At 36.3% G+C, this 12,597-nt stretch overlaps 2 protein-coding genes across 4 annotated transcripts in view; both read left to right on the forward strand.

The window, feature by feature from the left end:
• Positions 1-9,782, forward strand: part of LOC126714096 (uncharacterized) — a 49,502-nt gene extending 39,720 nt beyond the window's left edge. For 2 of the 3 annotated variants that reach the window (XM_050414093.1, XM_050414094.1), the window contains 3 exons: positions 1,774-1,836; positions 7,772-7,831; positions 8,420-9,782. In XM_050414093.1, coding sequence (XP_050270050.1) covers positions 1,774-1,836; positions 7,772-7,831; positions 8,420-8,611 — 315 coding nt within the window. In that variant the 3' untranslated portion in view covers positions 8,612-9,782. Of the gene's footprint in view, positions 1-1,773; positions 1,837-7,771; positions 7,832-8,419 lie in introns of those variants that run through there. The other variant, XM_050414095.1, reaches the window with a different exon arrangement.
• Positions 9,783-9,898: 116 nt separating this feature from the next.
• LOC126714097 (uncharacterized) lies at positions 9,899-11,646 on the forward strand. The gene has a single exon (XM_050414096.1). It carries the CDS (start codon positions 10,818-10,820, stop codon positions 11,412-11,414), a length of 597 nt encoding a protein of 198 aa, XP_050270053.1. The 5' UTR covers positions 9,899-10,817; the 3' UTR covers positions 11,415-11,646.
• Positions 11,647-12,597: the final 951 nt, after the last annotated feature.

Genomic DNA, 12,597 nt, shown 5'->3' on the forward strand with positions numbered 1-12,597 from the left:
CTACACCAATTTGATGAATATGTTGCTTTTAACTGCCCAACATTCACGATCACAGAGCATGTATGTATGTATGTATGTATGTATGTTATCCATCCTCTGGCTTCTTCCTCATTCAAATTAAAACCCAGAACCAATGCTTGGTGCAGAGGTGCATTTTACATGAAGCTCTAAAGATACGTTCAAATACTGCACCAGAGTAAATATATAACAGAAAGGGATATGGTGTACTTAACATCAGCATCCACAACTAATTTTAGGAAACTTGATTTTGATTCCTCTTCATACCCTGAAGTTTCTGTTATTATTGATAATAATAGTAACAACAACTGGGAGGTTCTATTCTGTTATGGTTCAGAAAGCTTTCTGTTCTGAATTCGGTACTAGGGTATTTTGTTAAATGGTAGCAACTAGAGGCAGAACCATGGAGATTTCTTCTTGTACTGCAGATTTTTTTTTTTTAATATATTAATTATGAAACCTTGATTCATTTGGTTGAATATCAATTCTTCTCAAAACCACTCCAAAGCTGGAAACAGGAGGTGGCAAAATTAAATATGAAATACCTTGGTATTTTGTTTGACTGTCTACATCAATTTCAAGCCAATTATCCTTTATTTTATGTCAAAAGTTTATTGTATTGATCTCACCTGCATCTGCATTTAGCACAACCTTTGCATGCATTTGGGTAGTAGTTTCATGTTGTCTATCTCCTAGTCACTTTCTGTTATGGAGCAAACCCTAGAAACCCTAGTAAGAGCCGTTCAAGATCTTTCTCCAAAGGTTGAACATGGGAACACTAGGTCCAATGCCTTTGATGCCTGACAAGAATTCTAGGAAGCATCCTTCCAAAGGACTATTGGTATCAAGGGTGAATCCGCCCAACCTATATAGCTGGCTGGAATCACCACCAAGCCGGGAAAATTTTCAATTCATTTCATTAATCAAAATCAATGTGCCCAACAATATTTCCTTGGAGACTTTTAAGTAGGACTTCTAGAGTTACATAACATAATGAAAGTAATCCATAATCAATTGATTTAATGTCCGTTTTGCATTGGCTTATAAGCTAGGTTTTTTTGCTTTTAGCTTTTATGTACAACTTATTAAAATCTCATTTTTTTCTTACTTTTTTCAAAATACAAGTATATTTCAGCACATTTTTAGCAAAAAACTTTAAGCAAAAAGATAAATAAGCTATTCCCAAACGGATTAATTACATCAGATACGGAGATAATTAAGCTCATAATCAATCACATTAAAAATGGAGAAAATAAAAATAAAAAGTAATCAGCATATATTCTGAACTCAATCAATCCTCCATCATCTAGCCATAAAAGTCACTGAGTGGGCCGTCCATTTGTGTTGATGCCTGTAAACACACATGACCAGGGTCTGTACCTGGTGTTGGCACCAGTTTACCTGCTGAACAAGATGGCCTTTGCTTATCCTTGTGATAGCGTTCATGCCCAATACTGATTCGCCACTTCATTCCCTTTCAAGTCTATTCACACATCTATAGCAACTTTCTTATGGATTACTTGCCTACCTTTGTTTCAAGAGGCACATCCCCCCTGAACCCCGTAGTTACACCTGTTTTACAATTACTTTTGGATCTGATGCTAGTGAAAGTGATTTATGATGTCACACTAATAGTAAACAATCTAGAATAGAAAAAAGGATAAAACTTAAAACAAGCCAGTGTTCTTGTATGCTTCATATATGTTGGTTCTAACTCGTGACATTATCTTGATGAATTTATGGTTCTGTTTGCAGTTGCAATCATTTGATGCTCTTGGCCATCTAGAGATTACCAAGCAAGAGTTACAAGAGTCTCAGGTTAGTAATCAAGTGGAAAAATTTTTAACAGCTTTTGTCTGCTGATCATAAGTAATTAGTGAATTTTAGGAATTAGGAGCCCGGATTTAACTGCTTTTCTGTGAAGAGTTCTGTTTCTTTCTCTCCCTCTCTCTCTTTTCTTTTTCTTTTTATCCTTTGATAATTCAATAGTTACAATGAGGGAGGGGGGATTTGAACCTTGGTTTTCCTAGTAAAGGAGAATAAGCTATGTTGTTGAGCTATAAGGCTCTTGGCGAGCTGTTTCTTTCTTTAGAAGAGGACCATTTCCAGAAAAGCTCCCTCCCAAAATTGTACTTCTTGAAAAAATTCTGCTAGCAACAACTCTCTAAGAGAGCCACAAGATCCTGAATCTACTTAAGAAGCACAGAAAGAATTTATTGATCAAAGGACAAGTTAGATTGCACAGGATGTATAACCAACTAATCCTTACCAATTATGATTTGAAATTTAAGAAATATCTGAAATCTACAAAAGACACAGTGAGGATGTTGCCTAAGGCATTCATCCAATCATATAATGATCATAACATGGACTATTTGATAATGTGAATATGGGTGTTCAAGCTCAACAATGTCAAAAGTCCTGCTAATTCTTTCTCATGATATAGTCCACAAGCTGAATAAAGGAGTAGCCTTCCAAGCTCTTACACCCCTATGCATTGGGAACCTTCCTTGCCAACTAGTTAATATTTGAACAACTGTATTTGGCATAACCAATGAAACTCCAAATAAAGCAAATGCAATGGCCACAACTCTCTAGCCAGAGAACAATGAAACCATAGATGATCCACCATCTCTTCACTATTCTTACGCATACATTACCAGTCCAAATTCATAATATGTTGCTTTTGCAAATTGTAAATGGTCAAAATTTTATCTGGGGTTGCTGTCCATGTGAAGAAAGTGACTTACAAATCACTCTAGCTCCTCAAATGCTTTGCCAAGTGAAAGGAACATCCCTTGAACGCCTGAAGACATCATAATACAATTTAACTTGAAATATTCCACACTTAGCCAAAATCCAGTAAATTCGATCATCACCTTGAGTAGTTGGGAAATTATAAATCAAAGAAATTCTCCACTAACTCCATTTTCCAATCCTGAACTTATCTCATGAACTGAGAATTCCAGTGCCTCACTCTACTGTCGCCCATTCCACCTAAACATGGTGCTGCTAAGGCATTTTTGTTTGATTCCAAATCTAACAAATCAGGGAAATGGTCTTTAAGACAAGAGTCTCCACACCATATTTCATACCAAAAACGGACTCGTGCCATCCTCCTACACACATACACACAAAAGTAACATGCCTAGAGGAGGAATCCCACCCACCTCTACATTACTCTTCCAAAGGCTTACCTCATGAGAACCTTGCGCCACCTTCATTGACCAGATCTTCATAAAAGAGGAGGATCCAGTACAAATTGTTATTGATGCTTCCCCATATTTTGTAAAATAACATGTCATCACAAGTGATCCTTCTCTACCCCAAATCTTCATATTCACTTTCCAAGAAGTGCTGGATTAAAATTTCTTGACTTGTGATTACCCAAACCACCTTCACTTAACAGGGAACACACCACCCCCAATTAATGAAAACATAGGAGCATACCCTGCTCTTTCCCACAAAAAAATCTCTTTGTAATTTTTCCAGTATGTGCAACCTGAATTGGCATTGTGAAAGAGTTAAATTATGTGGGTTAAGTATAATGACATACTTGTGATTAAACTTATTAAAGTAAGTTGTCCTCTCTTCAATAGGTATATCTTCTTCCAACCAGCAAGCCTGCTTTTTACCTTCTTTATTCCAAATAGCCGTGGCTTAAAAGGATAACCCAAAAGTAATCCTAGATAGGTCATAGGAAGGCATCCAACCTTGCAACCGAACAAAGAGGCTATAGATGTGACACATCAGTTTCAGTACCAACTGGATCTAGCTCACGTTTTCTTTGATTTACTCTTAGGCCTGAAATTTCCTTGAAACAAAGGATTTTTTTTTTTTTGATAGGTAACGAAAAATTTTATTAAACAAAAATAGCCAACCCAAGTACATTGGGGATGTACTGTGGGGGCACAAATCAAGAAACCAAATTACAATGATCAAGTAAAACAGGAAGGGAAAAACAAGAAAAATGCGATAGAGCCACACTCCATACAAGGAGAGTATGTAAGAAAAAAGACCTAATCTCTAGCAAGGACCGCTCACATCTCTCAAAACATCTAGCATTTCTTTCACTCCAAATACACCACATCAAGCAATGCAAGTCTCCAAAAATCTATATTACGTTGCCTCCTGAATTTACCTTGCTAAGACTCAAACAACTCAATTAATTTATGAGGCATAACCCAATGAAGTCCAAACAAACAAAACACCAAAGACCACAACTCAAATGCTATGGGGCAATGAAGCAGAAGATGATTCACTGACTCCCCACACCTCTTACACATGTAACACCAATCAAGAAGAATAATACGCCTTTTGTGAAGGTTATCAGTTGTAAGAATCTTACCTATAGAAGCTGACCATGAAAAGAAAGCCACCCTTGGAGGCACCTTCGATTTACACACCAACCTCCTAGGGAAAGAAAGAGTAGAAGGGTAAAAAGAGAGATAAAAACCTTTAATCTCAAAACCTCTACTCCTTGTTGGCTTCCAATAAACCTTGTCAAGGCCAAACCCCCGCACCTTCAAAGAGTAAACAATGACCATAACCGATCAAAAGAGTCTTCCTCCCAATCCTGTGGTGAACGACGAAACTGAAAATTCCAATGAATCCTCCCACCAAACCAACACATAACTTCCGCCACTGAAGAGTCCCTTGTCCTACTCAGACAGTAAAGTTCTGGAAAAGCCTCTTTGAGGGTACAATCCCCACACCACACATGCTTCCAAAACTTCACTTTAGTACCATCACCCACATCATATTGTAGCAGTTTAGAGAAGTTCAACCAGCCACTTCTAATAAACCTCCAAAGGCTAACACCATATGAATTGGTCACCTTTTTCGTGCACCAACCACCCCAGACATTCCTATATTTCGCCTCAATAACCCTCCTCGATAATGCATTTGTCTCTAAACCATACCTCCACAACCACTTGCCCAACAAGGCAGAGTTAAAACTCCTTAATCGTCTAATACCTAGCCCCCCAACCTGCATTGGCTTACAAACCTTAGACCATTTCACCAAGTGTAACTTAGAATCACCACTAATAACACTCTAATGGAAATCTCTCTGTAATTTCTCCATGCGATTGGCAACCTTCCCAGGTATAGGAAGAACGGAAAGGAAATAAGTACGTAAAGAGGAGAGAGTACTTTTAATAAGAGTAACATTACCCCCCTTAGACAAATAAAGCCTCTTCCAACCTGCTAGTCTTCATTCCATCTTCTCTAATGTAGGATTCCAAATTGACTCCTCCTTGAATTTAGCGCCCAAAGGAAGTCCTAGATATTTCAAAGGAAGGGAAGAATGCCTACAACCCAACAGCCCCACTAACACATCCAGATTATGTACCTCTCCAACTGGTACCAACTCTAATTACTCCAAATTAATCCTTAAACCTGAAACCTTCTCAAATCTAGTCAGAATCTCGCTCAAAGTAATTAACTGATTAGGTTCAACATCACAAAAAATAAGAGTATCATCTGCAAATAAAAGATGAGACACCGTCATCGAAGTATTAGGTGTAGAACCTATAGAGAAGCCTGAAAATTGTCCAGTAGCTGCAGCCACAAGGTGTCCAAGTTGTAGGGATTTGCCATATGAAAAAATTGATACTGTTGCTGTAATTTACAGTTCCACCTTTTTTTTGGGAGGGGGGGGGGGGGGGGGTTGAAATTGGCATTTATGGACTTCTCAAACTAACAATTAATATAAAACTGAAAAAAAAAAAAAAGCGTAACATCTTACTCCTCCCCAGCAATGTTTGAAAAATGCCAATGTGAAGCTATCTGCCCCAGAGCCTTATTGCCATCCAGGCCCTGAGTTACCCCAGTACCTTATCGAATGCCCTGGAATTAGATTTTTGGAAGCTGAACACCAAGAACACTGTAATTGTTGGAACTGGAGCCTTCCAAGTGAATTTTGAAGATTATTGTTTCACTAGTTTGAGTTATGATAGGATGGTAGGAGATAAAATTTTCTTGAAAATATATCTGTTCTGTTGATGGGACTTTGCCTCTTGTAATTCCCCACAGACGCCATATCCAGTTACTCTTCCATAGTTGACATCTTCTGATCTTGGACTTTCCCATAGTAGTGCATCAAAGATTTGGTTAATATCAGCATATATCTGAATTTTTTACTTTCTATAGCATATGAAGTTTGATACTCTCACAGTCTCACTCATGCTTTTAGAACACCAATAACCTTTATATTTTATGATTTGGCAAGGTTCACCTTGAACCCTAAAATCTCTTCAATTAACCTTGAAGCAGGCATTATTGCTTTAGGTAAGAGCACATCATATTATACAATTGCAGAATATCATCCTCAAATTTTGATTGGCCCACTGGATAAGCTCTTTCCTCTACTATAAATTGTCTGCGGATAACCTTCTTTCACCTTCATTTTGCATTGTGTTTTGTTTTAGATAGTACAGCTGAATCCTTATTGTGACAGGCAGGCTGGATCCTCCAGAACTGTGTTTTCACCTTTCATTACTCTTTTACTTATCCATGCTTCAAATCTTTGTTGCTTCCAGCAAGAAAATAAGCTTCTTACAGCAGATAAATTGGGTGGACCCAAGGAGTGACCAAATGTTCTTTTACTATTCCTATAATGTCAGACATATATCCCTTAAGTTCAAATTCAGAAAGCAAATAGGACCAAATCTTCCTTCAACTCAAACTCCAAATATGTTGATGACCTTTTCTTTTTTTTTTTTTTGCTTAATATATTATTCTCAAAACTTTTCCATACATGTCATTATCACTTTTTGGAAAACCCAAACCAGACTGCCTTTTTCGATCAGGTTAACCTCAAACTGGCCCAAAGAAGGTTAGTTAATTGCAGCTTATCTCTTCAGAAAAATTAGTTGATTTCGGCTGTGAAGTTTCAAGCCCTTGTACATGTCCCAAATATTAGCTTAAGACTTTAGAGCCAAACCACTTGGCTACATCTCTTTCGTTATATAGTGAACTGAAAAAATATTATATTTTTTCAATTGAAACGGATTAGAGTTGTTGAGGGATAAAGAAGTTCAAAAATTGCTAATCAATATGGTACATACTGTGGCAATAAATAAAATTTCATATTAATTATTACTATAGCGAATATATTTATAGTTTTTCATTGTGTCATTTAATTGTAATTAGCCCTATCTAATGGATTCATTACGGTCTTGACATTTTTTTTTTTTTATGCTTTATTATCTTTTGCGTTTCTTATGTAAGTTATGAAAATATGTATGAAAATTATTTAAATTTCTATAGATATTTTTGATACAAAGTTACTACTTTTACAAATTTATTTTATTTATTTGTATTTTAAGTAATATTAAATTAATTATGACATCATCACAGTACAAACTTTGGTCAAACCCCAGCCCGACCTCAAAACCTTGAACCTTTTGACTTTCCGGTTCTTTAAGCAGTCCGATGTTAAAACATTGTTCATTAAGATTTTTTCCCCTTTTGGATTCATGTTTATTGCAAATTTGCAATTCAGCCAAAAATGAATGCTTATCAGTCTGTTATAATCAATTATTTTATTTGATTTCTGGTTTTGTGATCATTAAAGTTTGGAAACAGGAGGTGATTCAAGTGTAAAATAATTAATTTGGTAATGCTTTTGAGTGAGACCAATTTTCTGCTCCTTTCAAATGATTTTCTACCATCATCTTACTATTAATGTACTTTTTATGTAATTTATCCCAATTGGCTAAACCAATATTATGTTTTTATTATGAAATAGGAGCACTCACCTGTTGAAGTTGAGAGAGCACTTTTCCAATGCATTTCTGCTTACAGAGAGGTACAACCGGACTTTATGACATTTTGCACTACTTTGGGTGGTACTTCCTAATTTAATTTGAGCACATATGCTTGTGAAAGATGATTATTCATGTCTTGCTTGGTTGTTTCAGTCATTTCTTTATTCTTCTGAGCATGTATGTTGCTATAAATTAATGTTTTTTCCTGGTGAGGTTGCATAATGTTTTGTTCATCCTTTGCCAGATGGGAGAGTTGTAGTATTTGGTGGTAAATGAAATGAGAATGCCTTGAAGGGAGAATACTTGCACACATTTTTTTCATTATTCAGACTGTTTAATTGGTTTTTTTTTTTTTTTTTTTTCTCTTTTCTGGAACATAAGTGACTTCTTGCATTTATATCATTCTATCAACTAATGATGAGTATTAATGTCATGCATTTCTTGTATGAACTACTCCAGTAATTTATGATGAAGTCAGTAATTTGCAGATATTTTTGCTCCAATTTAGTCACCTTAAGTGTTCACATTTTGATAGAAATCTGTGATAGTCTGTTTACATCATCAAAGTACTGGCTTGATTTATGGATGAATATAGTAAAAAGCTAAGGTTTGCACATGTTTTTGTGCAGTTTGGAGCTGAGAGGTCGATTTCTGACTTTCCTGAAGTGAAGGGCCAGTATCTTTCCTGTTTGAAACGCTTGATAAGCTATAGCAGTACTGTAGGGACACAAAGATTAAAAGGGGAAACTTTACAAGAGCTGGAAGATGAAATCAAGCATCTGGAAGTTGAAATTTCTCCTTATAGGAAACAGAAAAACTAAGCTGGGTGCTGGATTTTGTTGCAGTAGCAGCAGCAGTTACAGCACTTATGCCACCTGCCATTCACAAATGTTTCCTTGCATAATTCTATTAACTCTCTTTTGTCTTCATAACTTTTAAAAGGAAAAAGAAAAGGAAAAAAAGAAAGAATTTTAGATATTCCTTTGTCAATAAATCAGAGTAGCCCATGCCCTCCTATCAGCAAAGTGGGATTTTGGTGTGAAGTACACGGGATTCTTGCAATAAGGCCAGCAAGAAATTGTTATTTTATATGCCAAGTTATAAATATATATATATATATATATATATATATATATTTTTTTTTTTTTTTCATTTTTCAAAATTTTTTGATAAGTATTGTAACCACATCCTTGTTGCATGTAACTATAGTAATCATGGTGCAGACCTGCAGAGCCAACGATAGACGACCTTATTCTGTATGATTGGAATTGCACATTCAATTCTGTTTCTGTTCTATAGATAGAAGATAAAATTAATAAGGTTGTATCTTATCAAACTTTTTGTACTTACAAAACAAAAGTACTTATTAGTTTTTGTCTCCGAAGGGTGAGGGGGGTGATCACCTAGTTTGGAGATTGACTATGTTTGTGGTATTTGATGTACACTCTTTTTATAAGCTGTTATTTGTCCAAACACTGATGAAGTTCCTTGGGGGGCATTTGGTGTGCAAAGGTGCCTAAACAGGTGTCTTTTTTCTTATGGACGGCAGCTAATAATGGGATACTCACCATTGACAATCTTGTCAAGAGAGGTTGGTTTTTGGCTCATAGGTGCTGTTTATGCTGTTGTGATGGAGAATCAGTAGATCACCTTCTTCTTCATTGTAAGTTTTCTCACGCCTTATGGTGCGAGGCTTTTGCAGTGTTTGGGATCCAATGGGTAATGCTAAGTTCAGTCAACTCTTTTTTCTTTATGTGGAAAAATTGGTTTGGAAAGCATCGTTCAACCATTTGGAATATGGTCCCGGCGTGTTTAATGTGGTTAGTTTGGCAGGAACGCAATACCCGCACTTTTGAAGACAGGGAGAGAATATTAGATCATCTAAAATCTTGCCTCTTTGGTACTCTGTTTCTTTGGGCTTGTATTTGGGGGTATACGAATTGTATTTCTTTATTTGATTTTTTAGTCTCTATTTCCTTTAGTTCTTGATTATATTGTATGTTTCTTGTACAGTGTGTTCACCATCGTGAACATGATATTCAATTTTTCAATAAAAGTCTTTTTACCTATCAAAAAAAAAAAAAAAAAAAAAAAATTCTAAAAGAATCCGTTAACTGAGCAAGGTGGTTCCATGTATGTGTTTCATGGTTATTGGCTAAATGGTGGCTATAATCCTCAAAATTATTGAATACAAATGTGCCACGAATCCTCAGAATTAAAAGAAAACATGTACAAATGCAAATCACCTTAACCTTATCCTCCAAATAGTCTTACAGAATTTAACAAAACATGATTGCGGGGTCATGGAATAGCCTAGGCTTTAAAAGAATTGCATGCTGGAAATGACTCTCAAAGTCCGTATTACCGTTATGGCCGGACCACCTACTTTAATGTGGTGAATTGAATACAGGTCAGCCTCAAGAAATAATCCTTTTTGTTTTGTTTATCTATGAAACCAAAAAGAAATTAAATAATACTGTTTTCTTGTTAGGTACATGAAAAAAGCCAAGAACATCAAAGGTCAATGTCATTTCAACTTGTAAGCTACACCATCGACTATGATATGGGGACTCTGATTATAAGCATACATATGCAATGGCCTGCCGTACTTAGAAGTGGTTTTAGTTTGTAGGGCAGTGTGGGGCTAAAAAGCCCTTCTCACCTAAGTCCCATGATAAGGACGTTTTCCGACAGTATAATTGTCCTCGATGCAAATGAGTGAGAATATTACAGCTAGAACAACAAACTAGTCCTCACAGGACCCCCCAACTTCCAACTAACATCAAGGTTCAAGTGGGCTAAATTGCCCATTTCAATTAAATGATGTTAATCAATTCAGACAACACAAGAAAGGGACCAAATTGCAGCCAAAGAAAACAACCCATGAGATGAAATACCTTTCTTGACATATGATACACAACTACTACGGTAAAAGAATTACCAACTTTATACCTTACTTTCTACCTTTATAGCGTGGAACATAATTTTCCCACACATTACGAATCCTCCTGTATCCCAAAGTCTCTCATGCTATCTACATTTTTTCACATGAATCCATTCATGGAGAGGAAAAAGACTAGAGGCAGCACCAATGAATTGGCGGTAGTAAAGGCAGCTGCATGGGCGTGGTACCAACATGGATCAGGATCAGAGGGGAAGCAAATGCGCGAATTTGTTATTACAAAGGGTTGTCAAGCTCCCGGGCCTTCACGATACAGGCTAGAGGCCATGAGAACAGCCGAAGAAGCCATGGAGGGATCAAGATCAAGTAGTGCACATAGTTCAATCCATACCAGTAATTCTCTTCTTGATGCCTTTGAAATTGAAAGCATTTCTAGACAATTGGATTGTCTTGTAGGATCTAGTGGGAACAATTTTTATACAAGGTTCCTAGCTGGAGATAATGTTCATCAAGAAAACGTGAAACTATTAGATAAGGTCGACACTGGTGGAATGAAGAAAAAGAAGAAGAAAGTGAAAGGGTTTTGGCCAAGGCATGCAATTGCTTGTGGTACAAGGGAAGATGTGGTGGATGCAAGAGTTTTCAGGGATAGAAGACGACCGGAAAAGCGTGTACCGGTAGTTAGTCTTACAGCCTGTAGGCCACGAGCCTCCCTAAGCTGATGATCAATTGCAATATTGGATTTTGGATTGGTCGTTGGCTTTGTATTAAATTGTTTCTTTGCCCTGGATATTTGTGTGGCCATCTTGTGCTGCAAGCCAACTCCTATGCTGTCCTTTACAGAGAGGTTTACATAATAAGGTGAGTGAACTAAACTCTGTTTGATAAAATTATATGAATCATTATGGGTGTGCCTGGTTTATGGAAGGCTGGCTTAAAGGCTGCTTTGGGAAAGAGTATGTGACAGTCACTATTGGACACATTCACTGTTTTATAGCCCATACGGATTTTCTTTTTGTTCTGTGTGTGTGTGTGGTTAATGGGTGGAATAAAAATGTTGTCATAGAAAAAACAAAAAGAAATTTCAAAATGGTGTAAGAAGTTCATTAAGGTTAAATCTGGTTACACCCTGTTGCACACACTCAGTATACACTTCTTTGATTTCCATTGAAACATAATTTCATAATTTTAACGAAAATCAAACGAGCTAATGTGTGCAATAAAGTGTGTAATAATTTAACGAAAATCAAAGAAGTTAGTGTGTGTTATAGAAGGTGTGATACTAGTTACTTTGAAATAATATTTAGCACAATTATTTTATGTACTTTTTTTCCCTGCAGAAATCACATGGGATGAAAACCGATGTATTGTCTTTTAGGGATGGAACTTGTATAAATACTTTAGTACACAATTGATCCATGAAAATCATCGCATTCGTTGGGTACCACAAGTATTTAATGAAACGGTGTCGGCAATTTGATTGGTTATGAAAACACAGCATACTTATTGATTGTGCTGTAGTCCACAAATGTTGCTTCGTGCTTTGCTTATATTACATGTTTCTGCCCTCTTGGACAAATTAGAGTAAAAAGCTCTAAACTACATAAAAGATGTTGACTTGGCATGTAAGAAAGTATAAATAACCGTTTGTACAAGTGGTTATTATTGTTGTTGTAAAAAATACTATATATTCAACATGTTAATTTTACGTACGCTCTTGACAAACCGTTGTGTCACGTAGATGCTCTTGTTTTGATGCGATTGGGTAAAGTTCAAATCACGTATGGATTATAAATGGGTCAATTAAAATGATTATTATTATTATTATTATTTTGAGAAGGGAAAGATTAGTTGTTATTAACTTATTCTTATGACTCTTACTTAACAAGTATACTAGCCCACGCG

Source organism: Quercus robur, chromosome 2 (genome assembly GCF_932294415.1).
Source record: "Quercus robur chromosome 2, dhQueRobu3.1, whole genome shotgun sequence".
Classification (NCBI taxonomy): Eukaryota; Viridiplantae; Streptophyta; class Magnoliopsida; order Fagales; family Fagaceae; genus Quercus; species Quercus robur.

Coding starts and splice junctions, on each gene's coding strand:
- LOC126714097 (XM_050414096.1), top strand. CDS start 10,818: ATGCTATCTACATTTTTTCACATGAATCCATTCATGGAGAGGAAAAAG.